At 59.1% G+C, this 21552-nt stretch overlaps 1 protein-coding gene across 4 annotated transcripts in view; it reads right to left on the reverse strand.

Moving 5' to 3' along the window:
* The window catches only part of OSBPL2 (oxysterol binding protein like 2), a 37164-nt gene that overhangs the window by 1838 nt on the left and 13774 nt on the right, over positions 1 to 21552 (reverse strand). For all 4 annotated transcript variants that reach the window (XR_007150699.1, XM_047851403.1, XM_047851404.1 and 1 more), the window contains exons 3-13: positions 18517 to 18661; positions 16708 to 16783; positions 13078 to 13212; positions 12526 to 12623; positions 9649 to 9831; positions 7934 to 8041; positions 7237 to 7326; positions 4804 to 4927; positions 3263 to 3391; positions 2112 to 2235; positions 1114 to 1204 (exon numbers count right to left, since the gene is read on the reverse strand). Coding sequence is in view for 3 of the 4 variants with exons in the window: in XM_047851403.1 (XP_047707359.1) it covers positions 1114 to 1204; positions 2112 to 2235; positions 3263 to 3391; positions 4804 to 4927; positions 7237 to 7326; positions 7934 to 8041; positions 9649 to 9831; positions 12526 to 12623; positions 13078 to 13212; positions 16708 to 16783; positions 18517 to 18661 (1303 nt within the window). In the remaining variant the exon portion in view is untranslated. The remainder of the gene's footprint in view (positions 1 to 1113; positions 1205 to 2111; positions 2236 to 3262; positions 3392 to 4803; positions 4928 to 7236; positions 7327 to 7933; positions 8042 to 9648; positions 9832 to 12525; positions 12624 to 13077; positions 13213 to 16707; positions 16784 to 18516; positions 18662 to 21552) is intronic.

Genomic DNA, 21552 nt, shown 5'->3' on the forward strand with positions numbered 1-21552 from the left:
CGAGCACAAAGAAATGGTTTTAAAAATGTTAGTCACAAAACAGCCACAGGAGGCGACCGTGACCAGGCCTAGAAAACAATGCCTACAGCGCATCAAGCTGGACTGGAAAAAACACTCAGTGAACAGCTCAAAGCCACCCCAAGATTTTTTTTTTAATTGTTTATGGTTTTTTTTAATTTATTTTTGAGACAGAGAGAGCCAGAGCATGAGTGGGGATGGGGCAGAGAGAGGGGGAGACACAGAGTCAGAAGCAGGTTCCAGGCTCTGAGCTGGCAGCACAGAGCCCGACGTGGGGCTTGAACTCACAGAGTGTGAGATCATGACCTGGGCCGAAGTCAGATGCTCCACCGACTGAGCCACCCAGGTGCCCCATGCACCCCAAGATTTTGCTAGGACTAACATTTTAACGGACATATGTTTTTAATTATGCTCAAGTATTACGGTACTTACCCGACTGAATCCTCACCAAATGGGCTGTTTTCACGTAATTACGACCACTGACAAACCAACCGCGCTTTTCCAGTGAGACAGCAGGAGGCCCCGGGCCCACAGGGTCTGCTCCCTGTCTCTATCTGTCTCTGTCTGTCTCTGTGTGTCTGTGACCCTCTCACCTGGTCTGAACACAGGTGTGTCCCCACCTGCGATGCCCCCGGGCACCGCTCTCCACACCCTCCCTCTCCACGCTACCACGAGGGGCCGGCCGGGGCCTATCCGGCCACCTGTGCCACGTGGCAGGTGACGTGGACAAGAGCAGCCTGCAGCAGTGCCAAAGGGCGATGGCTGAACACACCATTCCTTCCACAGCACTGCCTTTCCACAAGCTGTGTCGTCCTCAGACTACGGTTTGTTTTAAACTGTGTCCTATTTGAGAGGAATGCTCAGGGTCAGATGCGCTGTGGGCAGGACCGCCAGGCCCGGGCCGGAGGGGACCTGTCCCTGCACTGGCAGGGTGCCTACTCACCTTCGGGGACGCTCGGCCCGTCTGTGTCACGGAACCCACGCCAGACCCGGGGCTGCGGCCCCGCGTTAATGGGACCCCAAAATAGCTTCTGCTCAGCCACAGGTGCACGTGGGGCCCTGGCCACTGCCCTCTCCCAGCCACCGAGGCCTCACCTGGTCTGCCACTCGGCCTCCTGCTTGGCCCGTTCCCTCCGGGCCTCCCGCTGCTTCTCTTCCAGCCGCTCCTTCTCCTGGCTCGCCAGATCTGGGGGCCAAGCACACGGCGTGGGTAAGGACTCAGAGTTGACGGTGAGGCTCCCGGCTTACAACCAACGGAGGCGAGGGTGGAAGGAAACAGACAGATGCGGCAGCGCCCCCACCCCCAGACCCTAGGTGAGAAGTCACGCTGGTCAGAAACGTCGTCGTCTACAAACCACACCCGGTCACGAGGCTACAGCAGCGCCCCGACCCCAGTGTGGCTGCGGGGAGAGGCAGGCCTTTCCCCTGTACCGCAGGAGGGCGCAGCAGGGCTCGGGAAGGAGCACCACGCAAGGGCAAGCTCAGGCTCACGGGCGACTTGACCCTCAGGGCAGGGCCGGGGCCAGCGGGGGCTGCTTCCCACAGAGGACCGTCCCGTGTAACCTGACCCTCGGGGCTCTGTGGCCCAGTCCCGGGTGCGGGTGCAGACACTGGTCCTGGAGAGTGGGGGTCTCCCTGCCCCGTGCAGTCCCTCCACTCGACACCGATTATGTCCACAAAACCCAGGACCGCTTGGGACGGCCCTCTGGCCAGCGGCCCACCGCACGGCTGACGTGGACGGGTGAGCCGGCGAGCGGCCGCTCCCTCGTCACGCGGAGACATCCACGGTGCGCGAGCAGCCTGGGCCTGGGATGCGGTCCTACACTGACTTTGGACGGAGAACACGTCCAACCTTGGAAACGTTACCCCAATTTCGCTGATAAGAAGAACCGGGGGACTCGTGTTCCGCACGCGTTGTCCTTCATTTTTCTAGTAACTTAATCGTATCCTATTCACAAGGGGACTGGTCTGCAGCAGGCTGGGATTTCTAAACCTCTTCCACCTCGGAGAGTGCGAGATGCACTGTCCTCGGTCTCCCTGTCTGTCCACCTGCAGCACGGGCGCCCCCCGCCCCCACCGGCCCGCGAGCGCACCCATGTCGCCGTTCTCCATGCCGCGGATGTCGGGGCGCAGGCGGCAGTCCGTGGGAGCCAGGGTCTTCTCCATGCCGCTCTGCAGCTCGTTGAGACTGACGGTGAAGCTGGTAAAATTGTACATCTGGGGGGAGAGGCGCGGAGACCCGTCACCACGCTGGCATGTTTCCGCGCTCCGCTCAGCGAGGCCGCTCGGGGCGGCTGGGTCCTGGCCACTCCTGCCGGTCCACGCTCTGCCCCACAGTCTGTGCGGACACAGCCCCACAGCCGCCCCGCCCGTCCCCCTCCCCGCTCCCCCCCGCCCGTCAGGTCCTGGGAAGGCCCCAGCACCTCCTCACTGTCCCGCACCTGCCGGCCCTCCAGCTCCACTCCTGGGTCCACAGACACGAACCACAGGGAGGAGGAACTAGTGTTGTTTGTAAGAGGAATTCCTGGCAAGAAGTACACCTTTGCCCTGTTGGGTCGGACTATTTTACACTCTGCTGGGAGCCAGCAGTGGCTGCGTCGAGGTGACGTCCGTGTAGGTGGGGGTTCTGTGTCCTTTTTACTGTGGTCTGGTAGGGTGATAGGAGTGAAGGTATACTTCACATGTAGTCCGTATTGTTTTACGTATGAACGAGATAAGTAATGATAGATATTAAAATAAAAGTTACTACACAAAATTATTACATTTATACAGTCACCCTCTATACTGCACCCTATCACACAGGATGTAATAAGCTTATCATGTGCAATATAAATTATAAGCGTAATTTTCAAGCACAAGTACCAAAATGCATTTAAGCATCTAAACCGACAAGTCGGGAAAATAATCTCTCAAAAGCAGTCTGGAAGCCCCTTTCAGTGAGACCCAGTCGGTGCAGGCCGCCTAGAGAAGGTACCGTGTGCACGCGGGGCACCTGTCTCACCGCGTGTCAGGGGCACGGCAGCACACCCACACGACATGTTGGCGGAGCACTGCCTTTGCCCCGGGGAGGCCAGGCCGTGGCCAAGGCTTGACTGGGGCTCCGGGAGGGCGGGGAGCCCTCGGAGGCTCACTCTGCGGAAGCAAGGTCCTAGGCGGCGCGGACACGGGGACGGGGAACCGCTGAGGGGTCTCGCCTGGCCAGGGGTCAGGGGTGCGGAGAGGGGCGGGGGTCGGGGGTACGGACCTGGGCAGAGTTGGGGGGTCGAGTGTTGACCCTCCAGAGTAGCTTGCTGCCTGGAATGACCTGCACAGTCTCCTGAACCTCGGGCACGGCATCCGCCACATCGCCGTCAGCTTTCTGGGAGCTGTCGTCCTGAAACACAGAACACCGTGGGCCGGCCGGCCAGGTGGGACAGCTACTCTCGGAGCGACTGTCAGGCAGGGCAAGATGGGCTCTCTGGTAAGGGAGAAGATGCCGTGATGTTCTCTTTGCAGGGGCTCCCCGTGCTGGGGCTCCCCCAGAGGGCAGGAAGTCAGCAGCACGGGAGTGCCCCCCCCCGCCCCCCCCCCCCCCCCCCCGGGGAGAGCACACACCAACACCTAGGGAGCCGCCGGCTGGCAGGTGGGGCTGGGGGGCTGGGCCTTCGACAGCGGCGGCCAGGCGGGGTGCGGCCCTCCCCGGCCGGAGCCAGTCCCCACACGCTGCAGCACGGCCCTCCGCCAGAACTGCTCACACCGGGCGACCTCATGGACCCTTAGCACCTCTAGACTGAACCCCGCCTGCAGACCACATCTGAAGACGAAACGCAACCACCCTCGCATTTCCCAAGCAGCGGGACCCGGAGAAGGAAGCAGCGGCCACCCCCGCAGCTGCTGCGGGAGAACGGGGGGACATGACGACGCGGCCTCGGGACCCTCCCGGCCGACGTCCAACGGGGCTCGGTACCGCTGGCCGCGGGCCACGGGGTTCGGTGCCAGGAGCTGCAGAAGGCTGCTCCCAGGCAAGTGCTCACACAAGTCTGTCTCATGTCGAGTCACCCAGAGGACAACGAAGCTAAACTAAGGCACCAAAAGCCACCCCTCCGGGAATGTCACATTCCAAGTCTGTGTGGTCTTCACATGGAACGTTCCTTTTGCTTTTTAAAGTCAAAGAGCACGTTGGAAGGTGTCCAGCAGCACTCAGGCGATGCCACAGGGCCGGACCACTGACACCCTGGGGGAGGCTGGACGCCTTGGGCCCGGCCCACTCTCTCTTCTGACCTCGAACAACCTGACCCTTCCTTTGAGCTACTAACTTCTAGTTTTAGCCCTGAGATCATCAGTATTCCAAAGCTCTGGGGGGAAAGTATCTTTGCCAAAACTTCCCAACTGTGGAATATATTACCTGGTGCTCAGAACTGAAAACACAGACATGACAGTCTTGATTTTTTAATAGGTCTAAGCTAACGAGGTGCTGGGAGACAGGAGGTTTACAAAGAAGAACCCGGAGCATGGCGTTCCCAGAAAGAAACGTAGGTGCACTTGGGCTCTGCCAGGCCTGGGGGACATGGCGTACCAAGTGGCCCCCGAGCCCGGCTGACGGCAGCAGCCTCTGCACACAGAGACGCAGGTAAACCGAGGCCCCGAGCAGCACACAGACGGACGGGCGGATTCCAGGCCTTCATCCTCTCCAGCTGGGACCCCACAGGCCCAGCAGAGGGAAGGCAGACTCCCCCCGCACTCGACTCTGAAGCCCTCCCCGCCTCGGGCCCCCCCCCCCCCCCCGCCCCGGGGGCAGCACCTTACCGGCTGCGGCTTGCTCAGGTGGTCGCCTCTCCTCTCCCGCTTCTTGAAGGACTCGTACGCAGCAGGGTCTATTCCCCACAAACACTCTGTCCATTTTCCATAGATCATAAAGAGCTTCTTTTTGCTGTAGCCAAAGGGAATTTTTATTTTGCTTAGGTTTTTTTATTTACCTTTAGTAATCTCTACACCCAACGTGGGCTCAAACTCACGACCTGGAGATCAAGAGCCGTGTGCTCTTCTGACTGAGCCAGCCAGGCGTCCCATCAAAGGGAATTTTTAAAACCATGTTTACAGCAATTATAAACCCTTCATCGAAACAGGCAGCACCTCGATTGTGACCGTGACTGTGGAGTACACTCCCATTCTGGTTTGTCTCCTTGTAAATGTTAGAACCTCTCTGCACAGAGGCGCGAAGAGGAAAATCTGCCTTTGAGGGTCCCCCCTCGGGCCTAATTTGCCAAAGCAGAAAGAAGATAAGGGCACAAGCCCCCACGAGTGTGGACAAGAAAAGGTGAGAAAAAGGGAAGGTTTCGCTGGAACCCACATGCTGGTCTGGCCACTGCCCTTGAAATACATGAACCTCCAAGACAGTGTCCTTCCCTTTCCTACAAATCACATCAACAGCCCTCGCAATTTCAGCTGGCATTGTCTGCTTTATCTTCATATCCACAGATCGGATGCCCACATCAGTACCCGTCTGCTTGCTTCATTTCCTAACGACCTCTGGAAACTGTCCAGATCAACCACCAGAGCGCTCTGCCGGACTCCAAAAGGAACAACGCCAACAGCGCTGGACTGCTTTTTGTTTTTTCTTTTTGTCTTTTTTGTGTCTTCCTGTGGGGAAAGCACGGTGGCCACGCACCCCCTGGAGATGCTGTTCTGCCAGGCGTGTGACATTTCTGGGAGGGCGGGCACCCCTGCCTCGGGCTCAGCCCGGAAAGCGGCCACGCGGGGACTGGCGGGGGACACTCGGCCAGTCCTCACTCAGGACTTAGTCACCTTGGCCGACATATTCTGTCCCCAAGAGGCACGGCGTTAGGCAAGAGCTCACTCCAGTTTGGGATGGAAAATCAAAAAATCAGAACAGGGTTTGCAGACCCTCCGGGACGGTTCGCGTGGCAGTGAGGAGTGGCCCGTTTCTGCAGGCCCGTTTCACCCGGACCACGGTCTCTCTCTGGGTTGTTTCCACCACCAGGGACGGGCTGCTCGGGGCACTGGCCGGTGCCCTTGTCCTGAAGAGGGCTGCTGTCCTGCAAGGTCTCCGAGCTGAGCCCCGGCTCACTTCAGTGGGCATGGCGGTCAGAGTCTAAAGTCTAAAAGCATCTGACAGGCTGTTTGAACAGGTGACTTTCTGGTACTCAGCAGAAGAAGAAACAGCACCCACCGTTTTACACTGAAAACTTGTTTCTAATTAAAACGTAGGTGGGGCACCTGGCTGGCTCAGTGGGTAGAGCACCTGACTCTTGATGTCAGGGTGGTGAGTTCAAGCCCCATGTTCGCATGGAGGCTACTTCAAAAAAAGAAAAAAAAGAAGAAAGGAAGGAAGGAAGGAAGGAAGGAAGGAAGAAAAAGAAAGAAAATGTCTAGTTTTTAGGAGGTGGAAGGGGTTTCATGACATTATACAAATCCCAATTTCCTGACTGGGGAATAAAAAGTGAGAAATCTGAGGCCAAAAACATAAGATAAAACAACCCAAAGGTCGGGGCGCCTGGGCGGCTCGGTCGGTCAAGCGTCCAACTTCGGCTCAGGTCACGGTCTCGCAGCCCCGAGTCGGGCTCTGTGCTGACGGCTCGCAGCCTGGAGCCTGCTTCGGATTCTGTGTCCCCGCCCGACCCTCCGCCTCTCTCTGCCCCTCCCCTACTCACGCTCTGTCTCTCTCTCTCAAAAATAAGTAAACACTACAAAAAATGTTTTTTGAAATAACCCAAAGGAGAGAGAACCCCGGAAAATCTACTGGGAACTTCTGACCGTGTCTCTGGTCCAACACTTAAAAAGTCTCTAACTCACAGAGTGCCACGAGCCGGCCCGTGGAACGGAGGCTCCCACCACGGTCTGAGTTGTGTCTGCCACACGTAGCAGACACCGCCACGGAGGAGACGCGTGGTCACGTCTTCCACCTCAGTTCTGTTGGCAAAAGCGCAGCGTTTCCTCCCAGTGAGAGCACCTCATCTCCTCACGTCCATTTTAGCCAAAGGAGTCAGACCCAGACCTCTCTCCCTCCGGAGAGGGCGAGACAGACCCCGATCACTCACCGCCCGGAAATGACACTTAAAACTAACCCTTCGTCTCTCTGTAGACCCAGCGAGGGAGCGTCTTCTCTAAACCAAACAGAGTCATAATCTTTTCTAGTGTGAACAAACGTCACTGGCACGACTACATCGCCATCAAGGGGCGCACGCGCCGCCCACGGTGAGCCACCGGACGCAGACCTACTTTTTGTCCTGGATGTGCCCCTCCACCTTGTGAAGTTCTTTTCCAAACAGTCCACATGGTTTAAAATGAAGCACACACTTATCTCCAGTTCTGCGGGAAAAACAAACACAGGCTTCCGTCGTACGACGCGAAATGTCTGGGAAACGTGAACCGAGACACCCGGGTGGCCGGGGCTGGGGCGTCAGGCAGTGACCGCGATGGGCGCGGGGCACCTTTCTGGGGTGACGGAGATGCTCTGACACTGCCTGGTGGCAAGGGTACAGTTCAGTAGGTACACCGAAACTCACTTAAATGCGTGAATTTTACGGTATGCAAGTTGTATCTCAAGAAAGCTGCTGCAAAACAAAGCCGCTATGTCACGAACTTCCAGGAGGAAGGTTCGAGGGTGGACAGAGGTCAGCATTTGAGGATGTGTCACGTGGGAATCCCATCATTCCTTAGTGTCATCTAAAATTTCAAAATCAACTCACTACTGCGACTCGAACCAAAACAAGAGGTAAGCAGGGGCACAAAGATGATGCCACCACCGACCAGCGCCGTGGCGGCCACCCCCAGGCCTGGCTCTTCCCGCAGGCGCGCCGGACCCCGACAGCCTGAATGGCAGCCCGGAGCAGGCCGGAAGCGCGTCCCCGAGCTCACGGCAAGCGCGTCTAGAGCTCGGCGCGGTCCCCGACTGGCGCGCGACCGGTGCCGTTACCTGTGGTTTACAATCTCCACCGTCCCGTACTGCTCTATCCAGAGCTTCCCGATGATCACGTTGTGCACACAGCAGGTAGGGTTGGTCCAGGTGTAAGCCTCACTGTGTCTGTGAAAGATGCCAGAAAACACGCAAGTCAGACGCCAGCAAACAAAAGCACCGCGTGACCCTAAAAAGCAAAATACCAGACAGAATTAAGCCGTAATTGCCTTAAAACCTGTGCCGGAGTAGAATATCGCTTTGAACTCCCTCGAACAGCCGCTATTTATTTAGCATTTGTTTGAAATTTATTTCTGCTTTCCTTTGTAGCATCAACAAAGCTTTCCACTTAAATGTCAAGACAAGTTAATAAGCAACAGGAGACCACCGAGACAAAGAGAAAAGGCTGTCCCGGGAAGCTGTCCACACAATGGCCTCTTCAGCCGGCGCCTGCGGGAGCCGCACGGCCCACACCCCGCCCGAGGTCCAGGGAGCAGCTCCGTTTGGAACGCCTTCCCAGACGCCTTTGCTCGTATCCCTCATCCTCCCCCAGTGGCCTGACCCAAGGAGAAAAGAACCCCCACGGATGTGATGCAAGTTCATGAGACCCGTGTCTCGAGGGAGGCCGTGTCAAAGAGCCATGATCAAGGGCAGAGACTCGCTCAAAGCAGAAGTATTTCAGGACAAGTATTCGGGGCCCCTCAAATTTCCAGGGGAAACTCAAATGCGTTAATCAGTAAGATTTGCCACTTTTCAGTTCTGCATGCCCCGCCCCAAGAAAGCACGGACCGCCGCAAGACGCACATGCTCCCCAGAAATGGGGTACCCTCACTGCACCTGGTGACCCCATCAGCCCTGAGGTACACGGGGGTCAGGGGCTGGTATTCTCCGGCAACCAGCCAGGCTGGGCCAACGTGAAACAAAAATCATACCCCGTGCTTCATCACGGCGGGCCACGGTTAGCAGGACGTGCATCTCAGGGAGCCTGCGGCACGCCGTGGCCTAGACCGAGTCTACGCTGGTTTTGCAACGTCCACGCGACTGCTAGAGATTGGGCTTTTGCTTTGCGAGGGGTCCGAACAACACCGCACTGGGGAGCGTTTGGACTGAGATTTCATGGGTGTGCGGGCAGCCTCCACGACGCCCCTCAAAGTCCCCCACCTCCCAGGTTTCATCCGTGTCTCCCTCCCACCCTCAAGCAGCGTGGTCCTCGTGACCAACGAGGGTTTAAGGTCAGGGTGAGGCCACTTCTGCGATGAGGTCCTAAGAGACACCGTGGCTCCATCCCCCTTGGGTCCCCAGCTCTGGTGGATGCCAGCACCCCACTGTGAGCACCCCCAGGCCTCCCGCCAACGGCCACGGAAGGGGGCCTACAACCAGATGTCCCACCGGCCGCCTTCGGCCCGCGTCCTGCCCGCCACCTCACGGGACCCCGAGCCAGAGCGCCCGCCACGCCGCCCCCCACCCCGGCCCTAGCCCTCGGAAACCACGTGGCAGAGGAGAGAGTGGCTGTTGTAAGGTGCTACGTGCGGCTCGTCACCAAGCGGAAGGACTACCACAGGCAGTGACTAAAGCCATCCAGGTCCTCGGGGGCTGTCCCAGACGCCCACATCACACCCAGTCCCGATGAGGGGTCTGGGAGGCGTTGCCCGTTCGAAGGAGTATCTGCCGGGGGAAAGACCCTTCCGCTGGAACTCAAGAAAGGCGCCCGCCAGGCCCCCGGCCTCCGCACTCACTTGAGCAGCTCCAGCGTGATGGTGCCCCGGGGCTCGGCCTCCACGCTCTTGCCCCAGAACTTCAGCTTCGGGTAGATGGAGCCGTGAAACAAGAAGTCCTGGTGGAGGCCCTCTGAATAAAATGCACTGATCGGGGGGTGGTGGCTCACCTGCTCGGATATAAATCTGAACCCTAAATCCTCCCTAGGCACAAAAACAAGAGGGAGAGAGCACATCAGTGACAGCGAAATCCGACAAAGGTTGGCTCGGCACACCTCCTGGGGGAGCCCCGCAGCCCCTGGCCACCCTGAGTGACAGAAATATTCAACACTCGCTCTCTCAGGCCACCCTTGGCCTGACGCTGACCGCCCCCCCCCCCCCCCCACCACACAGACACTTGCACGTGCACCCACCGCCTCTGGGCAAATCTGAACCCCGCGTGGAGGGAGAAAGAGTGTGAGGGGCCTCCACTCACGCTGCCCCCAGCACGTGCAGGCCTAGAAGAAAACTCCCAGAGCCAGTGATTTAGACGTGGCCACCTCAGCCCTCAAGGGGCACCCAGCACCCAAGACCCGCAAGAGTGGGGAGCTCGCGGCCTTCCCGAAGGGGGCCCCCCTCTAGTCCCTGCTAGGGCTCCTGGAAGTTCTGCGACATGCCATGTCTGATGCCCCAAGATACTCCTGGGCCAGGAAACGGGATTTTTAGTACATGCTCTCTTTCAATAAAAATGTCAGTTTTTAATTGTTCCGGAACTGTGAATACACCTACAGTTGTAGTCGTTAAAAATTATAAAAGCTAAACCACATAATTACTAACTTAACTGGAATCAGAATTTCCAATCGTTACAGAGGAAGGAAAGTTAAAAAATTAGATTTTAAAAGGTTGCCAACCAAGGTATGTAATTTACAAAATGAATACTTGTCTAAGAAAAGAAAGTGCTATTTTTAGCCGTTGAGGAGCAATCTGTAGGGAAGAAGACACTGGAGAACGACTTGGTTTAGTTACAAAGCTCCTCAGACCGGAAGGGCCCTCGGGGCCCCGCGTGCAGCAGACGCGGCCGCAGTGCGACCTGGACCCGAAGACGGGCCTGCACGCCCCGGGAAGATGCTCGTTTCTCAGTCAGGCCGGGGCTTCGCCTCAACCCCTCAGCCGAATCCTGGAAGTGACTGATGATCAGGGGTGGCCGTCAGCACCACGGGTCGTGGATCGTGGGTCATGCTGTCTGTGAACCCACGTGCTCACTTCCCGTCGTCTGGAACTTCTTTCGTATCAGCTTTAATTCCTCTTTTCAAAATATGTTAATGGTGCTTTTTAATAACGAAAACGCCAATAATTTCCTGGTGGCTAGACAAGGTCAGAGCCACCCACCCCGGCACCAGGACACATGCACCGTGGGGAGGCAGCAGAGGCGTGGCTGATAAAGAAAGCGCTCTCTGGGAACTCACAACAAAAGTTCCTCTGAACAGTGAGTCTCGGGGCAGGTCTTTCCCTCACCTGGGCCTCAGGTCCCCCATCTCTGGACTGAAGAAGCAGGGACTTGCCACGGTCACCCAGGGTCGCCTGCACGGACCCCCACGGCAGCACCGTGCCTCTAACCCGCCCGGCTGCCTCAAAGGCAGCGGGGTTCCGAAAGCAGGTGCCCGCGCACCGAGCGGCAGCCAACATCTCCGTCCGTGAGAAAACCAGGCCAGCGGCACGCAGAGGGGCCAGCGGCAGGGCCGCCCCGGGCGGCCAGAAACAGGTCAGAGCCTGGACCCGGACATCTGTGCCACCGTCCCGAGTGGGAGGTGATTTACGCCTGTGTTGCTAACACTGCCGACTCCTCCCGCAAAGGTGTGAAAGCAGTGCTGACACACACACCCTGGCACACGCTTCCCTGAGCCACACGCGCCCGGCGCGCTGACTCAGGCAGACCCACCCCCCACCGCCCGTCCACAACCACTTACTCACCTTTGAGAAACTCTCATCATGAACAACTCGGCCATTAAGGGCAATAAACGGCCCGAGAAGCACAACCCGCAGGGCTCCCTGAGATCAAGATGCCGTGACGACACAGCACGCCGCCACGACTCCGCGGCGCAAGGGGGCGGTGCGTGCGTCAAGCTGGGGCGCACGCAAACGCCAGACACAAAACGTGGCAGCGTAACTTAGCAAAAGCCTGTGACACCGTGGGGAAATGACGATGGCACGATGCTAAATGACAGACCACGCACGTGCACGCCTCGAGGAAATCGACCACAACCTTCACGGTCTCCCGTGGGATGACGTCTCCCTTTTCGCTTTTCTCAACTCACACGTCTTCTAAAAAGGGTGGGCTCTTATCGTTGAAGTTACGCTTTCATTTACTAAGACACCCCCACAGACTCTCTACAGGACCCGGAGGGAGCCCCAAACGGCCCCGCAGAGGAGCCCCAGCCGGGCTGAGCAGACGGCGGGGAGCACAGCGCCTCCGTCCGCTGATTTACTTGCTGGTCTGGGTGGGCACCTCACGCGGGCAGCGGGGTCGGGAAAGAGCACCCCAAACAGGCCCGGTCCACCCTCGTGGGGCCCCCGCCAGGACCGCCACAGGCCGTGCCGTTTCTGGGGCGTGTGCGGGGCTCAAAGACCAGGTCAGAAGACCAGGTCGGGGGGGCAGCACGGGGAGCCACCCGGCAGAAACCCCACCCGGCCCCTCGCCAGCACACGGGAGCTACTGCCCGCAGCTGCACCTGCCCTGGTGACAGTCACCAGATGCCCTGCTGACGTGGGCCGGCCTCACGCATGAGGGCCTGTGTCCACGTGGGTTCCAGGCGAGCCAGCGCCCCTCCGTCGCCTGTCGCCTCCCCTCCTCTCCGGAGCCCGGCGCTCCGCTTCACCCCTGCGCGGACGTGCTGGGCGCCCGCGGCCCCGACCCCTTACCTGATCAGCTCGTAAGTCTCTCCCAGGAGCGGGTTGAAGGGCTTGCCGGTCCTCTCCCACTGGGAAGCCACCGCCGACACCGCAAAGGCAGCAACGCACTGGGAACAGCGCACAGGACGGTGAGTGGGGGGCCACGGGGGGGACGTGCAACCTCTCCGCGCCAGATGTGCTCCTGGTGGCCCGAGTCTCCCTTGTCACGTGTTTTGAGATTACGGAACTTCCGGGGAAACACCCCTCAGCACGAGCACTTCCTCAAACCACACGGGCAGGAACCGTGTGCCCCCCTTCCCCAGCCCGGGCGGCCCCGAGGCCCCGCGCCAGGTCGGCCGGGGTGGCCGCACCCACATGCGGTGGGGGGAACGGGGGGGGGGGGGGGGGCAGGGGGGCCGGTCCCGAGCGGACCTAGGAGGAGCCGAGGCACAGGGCAGGACGGCACCCAGGAGTCGGCGGGAGCCACGCGGGCCGATCACCACGGGGCCACTCACGTGGCGTCATGCTCACTGAATACCACAGTCTCGTGTCTGGCGCCCCCAGAAGGGGCCCACCGCCCACCTGCATCCTTTCCAGGGCCTGGGGCTGGCAGGAGGCTCTGTGAATGAGGTCCACGTGCTCCATGTACTCCGTGATCCGCTGGAGGAAACTCAGAGGCTCGTTGAAGGCGATGGGCATGGTGATCTTGGACAGCTCCTGGAAGGAGCCAGTGAAGACTCGTCACCACGGGACCGTCCCCAGGAACCCGAGCCCACGCCAGCGCCCCGCTCCGAGCGCACGAAGATGCTCGTCTAGCTCGTCAGGAGAAAGGAAGTCAACCCCGTGGAGACCCGGCCTGCTCGCCTGCTCGAGCAGCAGCACTGCACACGGGCCACGGGCAGGGCAGGGCAGGTCAGAGAGAGGCCCCCACAGCCGGTGGGGGTGCAGCAGGGGGCCGCCTGGAGACGGGGCACCACGGCAGAAGCGCGTGCGCACCTGCCCTTTGGTCCCGCGGCCCCGTTTCCGGGAGCCCGCCCCACAGATGCTGTGGCAAACACACAGCAGACATCTGACAGGGATAGGCGGCCAGAAGGCACGGCACCGCGAGGGGACCGTAAGCCTAAGCAGTGGCTCCACGTGGCTGTGGCACCACGCAGCGAAACAGAGGCGGAAAAGCCTCTGGTTCGTCTGAAGAAAGAGGGAGGAGATGACACACGGTCCCCTCATGAGGCACGGGAAGACAGACCACGGAGGGTGGGAATGGTCTCCTCGAGGGGAAGGGCCAGCGCAGCGTGAGGGCAGGGACAGGAAGGGCAATTCTTGGAACCTCAGCCCAGAGATCTGACTTGAGGTTTACGACTTCGAACAAAAGTAATTTGGGAAAGCAACGTCCAAACATCGAGGACAAAAGAAACAAAGGAGCACACGCAAGCTCTGGGGGCCCAGCCACGTGGACGGGGACCACGGCAGGTAACTCCAAGCACGGTGACCGGAGACACGCCCTCCGGACAAAACGACCCGCAAAAGGCAACCAACTCGCACGTGTCAGCACACACGCTGGTGGCGGCAGAAGTGGTCCTGTCCTCCGGAACCGTCGTGTGTGTGTGGGATAGAGCAGGTGAGTCATTAATTGAGTGCTGGTCTAAATCGGTCACCTGCACTGTCGTTAGAAACTGGGATCGTCGGTGTGGGGGCAAGAGGCACAGACATTCGACCGAGGGGGCTGGCGTAATCCCGTCATCCCAGATTTCAACCGTCGTTGAAACAAATCCAAACAGCTCCTAGCTCTCCCCCCGGAAAGACCGAGAACAGCAATTCATAGCCCACCCCCTACCCCTAGGGCCCAGCTGTGGTCCTGAGTCCTCTCTCTCCCTGCACAAGCGGCCGACTCCAGATCCTGGACGAGAAAGGGACAGAATGAGCCAGAGCTTCGTCTATAAGGGATCACGGCCAAGCCGAAGAGGCTATTAGCAGCCAAAGAGGGAGTGGCTCGGGGGCTGGAATGCACCGGGGAGGTCTGACTCCTTGAGTTTGAAAAAAAAGAAACACAGACAAGCTAGTTGGTTACACTGGCCATGCTGGGTCATGCTAGTGAACCACATCATGTGGCGACGGTGATAAAGTGAGAATCACTCACTGACCCTGACTTTCTTCTGCAAACCGCACTGGCGGCCGCAGAAGGGCACGTTCTCGGCACAGAAACGTCCCAGGAAATAAAGGAAGAGTGACAGCACCGGCCCGAGCGCCAGGAGCTCTTAGTCGGGAGGGAGGTAACACCACAGACGGCAGAAGCACAGACAGCACGGTGCTCCGACAGCCGGGGACTGGACCCGGTGGGTAGCGGATGGTGCTAACGCGTGGCCTTCTGAAGTGTGAGGGTGGCCGTGCTGGTGGTAAAGAGCAACACGAAAAGTATTCACGAGTGGGGTCTGCTTCAAAATACGAGGAGAGGCGGGCAGCGGCGAGGCGCGGCGGTGTTCCCCGGCCCTGCCTGCCTCAGCGGCCCGTTGGCCAGCCCGGGGCCGCCGTCCCAGCGGGCGAAGGAGGAAGAGGGCCGTGTGCCACCCCAGAGGCGAAGCCCGTGGGTGCCGAGCCGGTGTAGCCCGGGGACGCGCCGACCCACGTGTTAATCCGAATGCATCCTACGGCGGGTCCTTGGGGAAGGCAATGTGATGGTGTCGCTTTATGACAAGAAGCTGCAGGACCAAGGAGCTAGTCAGTGTTTATTATTTATTTTTGAGAGAGAGAGACAGACAGACAGAACCCAAGCCGGGGAGGGGCAGAGACAGAGGGAGACACAGAATCCGAGGCAGGCTCCGGGCTCTGAGCTGTCAGCACAGAGCCCGATGCGGGGCTCGAACTCACGGACCGCGAGATCGTGACCTGAGCCAAAGTTGGACGCTTCACCGACAGAGCCCCCCAGGCGCCCGACCAAGGAGCTAGTCAAGTTCGACACCTATCTTCAGACAGATACACCCACCTAGACCTGACCTGCTCACACAGCCAGAAACGTAGGAGAAAACACTGCTAAGAGAAAAGAATCCCAAGCGTGCCATTTGAGAAGACAAGAGACGCGTGGGGCGCCTAGCTGGAGTGACTCTTAGTCTCGGGTTGTGAGCTGGAGCCCCATTGCTGGGTGCAGTTACTTGAAAATACAAATCTTAAAAAATTAAAACATAAAAAAAGCCAAACAGGTGCGTACACAAGCCCGTGTGTGCAGAAGCAGGGTCAGAAGGCACGCCTGGGCTTTCCAGCTCTGTCTGCCGAGAGGCCTGGGGCAGGGTCACCCCAGGAGCGCCAAGCACGTCCCGCGCCAGCCCTTGGTGCCTAAACACCAGCCGCCAGTACGAAGACAGCAGGGGGTACTAGGAAAGCCAGGTCAAGTGCGTGGTGAGCAGTGACGCTCCGACAGGAACGCTGGCGTCTCGCTCACCGAGCCCCGGCTGCTACATGAGACGTCACCACGACGGGAAGCCGGGTGAAGGGCAAACAGCTCAAAGTACCACCCGCAACCGTCTAGAAGTCCAAAGTTACTTCAAAATAAAAAGTGGGAGAAAAGAAGCAGTTTCCTCTGGGAAAGGGGCTGAAAGAGACGAGGCTAGAAATAAACGGTGGTGGCAGCACGCATGGGAGGCACGGGGGACAGGGCCGCGTGCCTGTCGGTACAACGCTGTTGGTACAACCCACGGCCTGCGGTGCGCCCTGCCCTCCCGAGGGGGGGCACAGCTCACATTCCCAGACGGTGACAGTCCCGTCACGCAGGACCACGAGAAAAGAAGCCTGCGGCCCCGGGACACCGATTATCCAACCACCTCCTCTGAGCAAACCCTGATGCAAACCCTGAGCATCTGAGCTGTGCCCCAGGTCCCGCACTCCTGCCCGTGGCTCGCCCTCAGCCTGTGTCGAGCAGCCCACGGAAGCTCCCCACGTCGTGCGGACTGTCCAAAGCCGACTGTGAGCCCGTCACAGAACGCCAGGGTCAACGTAAACCCCTGTGATGCGTCTCACATCAGGAGGCTTGCTGCTGGCTGCGAACACCTTGGCCTTCGCGCCTTTTCTCTCCCCCACCCCACGTGTGTCCCTGTCCTATCTTATCGTCCTCGTGCTACAAATGTGCAGAGCACATCTCCCTAAACTATCAGCAGTGCAGCAGATACCAGGAATTGAAAATGTTTCAGCTTCAGGCCCTGAAATGAGTCCCTCTGAACTTACCAGGCCGATGCATTTCTTTAATATACTCCACACGCTGAAGTCACTTCTGGTAAACATCGGGGCAGGCAGTGACGTCCTATGAAAGAACGACCAGAGTGACACGGGTTGGTCCCTCCAGCACCAGGTTCACTTACAACTGATGATTTTGCCCAGGGACCATTTTTGTTTAGTTTTTAGATGCAAACACCGGCCACGTGTCTGCTCTGGCAGCCTGAGTGCTGTTAAGTCCTAAAGAAACGTTTCTGCACAGGCATCCTGGAGGGTCTCCCGGGAAAGGACGGCGACCACGGCAGAGGCCGGGCCAGGAAGGCACAAGACAGAGCCGCGTTAACAAAACCTTTCGGAAGTCTGCCGGGAGCCTGCCGGGAGTCCCTTTCAAACACAAGTTTGTTCTCCTGAGGCTCATTCCTTTCTAGGCTCTCTTCCTGCCAGCTTCCCGGGGAGGCCTAGGCAGTCTCCCTCCCAGGACTTGGGCTGGGATGAGACACTATTCCACCTGGGAAAGAGGGGTGCCTGAGCGGGCTGTGAAGCTAGAGTTGGGGGGCGGTGTGCTGGACCCATTGGCAAGGGTCAGGAGGGAAGAGCAGGAGGAGGGGGCCGGGGGCCAAGGTAGCAGGGCAGATGGGGCTCCGCTGTGGGAACGGGCTGGATGCACCTGAGGGCTCCAAAGAGGCCCCTGTCGGCTGGGACCAGTGACAACGGGCCCCGGGGCCGGAGCCAGAGGAACACAGAGGGCCGGCCCTCATCCCAAGAGGAGAGTGACCCTGCGGTCCCCTCTCCCAGCCAAGGCGCTCTGTTCACCATCGCTGGGGACCACGCAGACACTGGCCGAGAGGCAGAGGCAGTGCATTCAGATCTGTCTAGTGCCCGTAGGGTGGAGAGGAGACGGGGAGGGTGTGGAGGCAGTTACGGGCGCTACAGGGGCGCAGGAGAGGCGGCCGGACTGGGATGTGACACAGGAGCCGGGAGGGCTGAGGAGCCCAGACGTGCGTAATGGGACCACATGTCAGAGCCGGGCGACGATGCGCGGGGGCAGGAGGACGGTGTTAGGCCGACGCGCGAACCAGATTCATGGGGCGCTGAGCGGAGGACAGCAGAGCATGACCCACTCTAGGACAGGCCATCGGAGCACACGTGCAGAGGTGCTCCGACGCCTGCCGGGAGAACGAGCCGACAGGCAGGGGCGGGACGCCCGAGTCCCCCGCTGCGTGCATCTAGCAGGCGCTGGGGTCTAGGGCCCAGAGCAGGGGCTGCGGTAAGGCTGCAGGGCTCCCTCAAGCTGCAAAGCAAGTCAGCGTGGTGGGGGACAGAGGCCGCCTGCCCACCGCCACCGCCTCGCGGGGCCTGTCTTGCCCTTGTCCTCACTTCTGCTGGGAAGACTTAGGTCACCGTCTCCAGAATCTAACTCGGAAGGAAAAGGAAATGTGGGGAAAAGGAAAGGGGGACTTGCTGCTCTAAACACCCATTTCCAAACCGTAGGGCAGACAGGCAGTGCGACATTGAGAGGCAGGCGGTCTGCAGGGGGCAGCAGGAGGGCGGCCCTCCTGCCGGTCTACCCTGCAAGTCCTGGGGCGGGGACCGGAATCAGCAGTCAAGGCAGTGCCATCACTGACCTCCAGGAGCCAAGGAGAGTGGCGTCGGGTCTCAGAATCTGTGGCTGAACAGGGCACCAGGGGATGCTGTCCGGGGGCACCATGGCTGGGTCACCCCTGGGCTCGGGACTCAGGAGAGCTGAAGGGGCGCCCTGTGGCACGGCCAGGGCGTCACAGATACAGCGGAAGATTCTAAAACGCGCGCACGATGACGTACCTGTGCTTCTGAATTCCATTTTCTCGAGGGGGCCTCTCCCCGGCCTTTCCGACCCCGTTACTTCTGCCGGAGTCCACACACATCACCGCAGCGACTCTCTGACTTGCCTCTGAAAATCCCCCCGAAGAGCTCTCAGAATCGAAGCCTGCACACAAGCAGAGTGGTAGTTTTTGCAGGGCCGGGGGGACACGGAAGCCCAGCTCCAGGAGCTCTGAGCGCAGAATACCGGAAGCTCTACTTCATTCCTAAAGGGCGCATTTTGCCACAATTCGCTCTGGTCCCCAAGAACCCGAGGCAGAGGCGGAGGTAGGAACGCTTCTGGGGGCTTCCCCAGGAGCTCAGACAGCACGGGTGCCCTGTGCACCCGGTGCAGCCTGGCCGCCACCTGAGGTCTGGCTGGGAGGCCGGGGAGCGCGGTGTGCCCGGGTCTCAGGCCGGGCTCACGCCCTTCGGGGCAGGCCGCGTCTCGGGCACTCAGACCCACCTCTAGGCTGCAGAATGTCCTGTCTCTGCACAAGGTCTGCAGTCAGCCCCGCCTCTTCTAAATGCAAGCCGTGGGGGCGCCTGGGGGGCTCAGTTGGTTAAACGTCCCACTCTTGATTTCAGATCAGGTCACGATCTCATGGTTCCGTTCATGAGATCGAGCCTCACACGGGACTCCATCCTGGCAGCGCAGAGCCCGCTTGGGATTCTCTCTCCCTCTTCCTCTGCCCTTCTCCAGCTTGCGAGCCACCGCCCCCCGCCAAAATAAACTTTAAAATAAAATAAAATACAAGCCACAGCACTGATGCTACAAGAACCTGCACCACGCAAACACACCTCCAGACTCTCACACCCATGAGCAAGAACCCAAGCACGGAACCAGCTGGAGCTCAGAGCACACCCCACGTCCACGTCCACAAAGAGCCACAAAGAGCTCGGTGAGCCGCAGCCACCAGGGAGGGGCTCCCGGACCACGGCGCTTGGCCATGACAGTGACCGTTTCCGGGAGGACGCGGGCTCACAGGGAGCTCAGTGCTCCCGCTGGCCCCTCACTTCACAGACCAGGGGGAGGCCCAGGGCATAAGGCCAGGCGGGTTGAGCACGCCGTCAGGCCCGAAATATAAAGAAACCTGCTGCGACACTTTCCTGAGGATACACAAAAAAGTCCTGTCTTGTACTTTTCCATATTGACAGGTTCCCAAGATGGAGTGTCCACACTCATCACATGGTGGCTTTGAGAGGACACGTTAAAAACAAGCCTCTTTAACGATGAACATTTTCTGAAACAGCCTGTCACCTCTGATCTCACTGAGACAAAAGCAACATCTACTTAATCCCCAGTCCAAACTTGGCTTCTTAAGGAGACCCCCGTGCTGCAGGGCCTGCCCGCCCTCCTCTGTGTGTCCCTGTCCCCACGGACCCCCCGTCAACGCTAAGAGGCTGCAGGCGGCAGCTGTGAAGGAAAACGTGCACCTAAATCACTGCCCGAACCCGCGCCCGGGAAAACAGGGCGACACATCACTGAGAACCCTGCTGAGGTCCTTTCTCACATTAAGCCGGCGCGACATAAACGGTTTAAACATTTTAACATACAACACGTGTTTATTACAGAAAAAAAATACAGATAAACAAAGGAGAAACTTGAAATCGCCTGTCATCTGATCACCCAGAGGTACACGCTGTTAACAGGTCTGTTTCCGTAGCCCTTAATCTGTACAAGTTTTTCATGTACTTTGAAAACTTTCCTCTTAATAGTGCCGGTTCTTGGAGGAAGTAACTGCCCACGAAGCCATTCCTCTAATAACTGCCGGGCGTAGACACTTCCCCTTAGATTACACAGGAAGGTGAGTCCTGTGGCGAAGTGATTGGGATTCTGCGTCCTCCACGGTGCCTCCCTGGGGCCCTGCTGCTTGTCTCCCACTATTTGGTTTAGACCAAAGAGCTGACGTGAGCCATCATTTCCGTGGACAGCTGCGTCCCGGGTCTCAGAGACGTGCAGAGAAGTGCAGCCGTGCGGGGAGGCGGGGGCAGGGGGAGTGGGGGGCGCTTCTCTAAACGGCGGGCTACACAAAGCTCAGGTGCAATCTGGGGAAAAGTCTCCAGGCAGAGTCTGGAGACGCTCAGGGGTCCAGGTCCACTGGTCCCAAGCAGAAGGAAGCTGCCCACTTGAGTCCTAAGGGAAGGGCACGTCAAGGCCGGCTCTCTTGGTTAGAGGCCTGGTCGCCCCGCAAGGGCCAGGAGGCCCACAGAGCACGTCTTGGACGACACAAGCGGTCACTGAGGACCGTGCAGGTTAGGCGAACAAGCGCATTTCCTAGGCGCACAGTCTCGAGGAAGACCGCGGCTACGAGACCAGGAAAGACGACTCAAGTAACTGAGCTCAGCCCCTCCTGCTGCCTGCATCTCAAACAAGAATAAGTCAACAGTCGGGCCGTCGGTCCATCAACCTGGTCTGGGAGGAGGGGCCAGTCTGGCCGGTGAGTGACGAACGCCCCGGGCACACTGACCGGGCTCCAGGAGACAGACATTCACACAGCAAAGCGTGTCCAGAGGGGACAGTCACAGCAGTCACTACGGAAGTAGCCCCTTTGGCCACACCTGAAAGACTGTCACTGAAAACCTGGTCTGGAGAAATATTTCAAAGTTGCTATTTTTATACTCCTCCGCCTAAGGAAGAGGGAATTGGACTAGAATAGTTTCTCGAAGTCCCTTTCCACCAGTAAGAGTCCTCAACAGATGACAAAGGACGTTCCAATTGTTGACCACAGAGAATGGAGGGCCGTCTTGAACTTGAAGAGTCTTCGGGCTCATACGGCTACCTGTCACTTTCCTGCAGGTGCTCAGGGCTCCTTCCCGGTGATGGCGAGCAGCCAAGCTGAGCCAGTGCGGGCTGACCCAGCCCAGCCTCCCCTCCCCTGCCCCTCCCGCCCCCCGCACCCGCACAAATCCCCATGCCCTCAACACACTGTTTTCCGTCAGGCATACACTATTGTCTTTCGGACTACAGGCTGCGCAGCAGTCCTTAAAACGGTCACAGGAAAAGCGAAACGTAGC

The sequence above is a fragment of the Prionailurus viverrinus genome, chromosome A3 (genome assembly GCF_022837055.1).
Source record: "Prionailurus viverrinus isolate Anna chromosome A3, UM_Priviv_1.0, whole genome shotgun sequence".
NCBI lineage: Eukaryota > Metazoa > Chordata > Mammalia > Carnivora > Felidae > Prionailurus > Prionailurus viverrinus.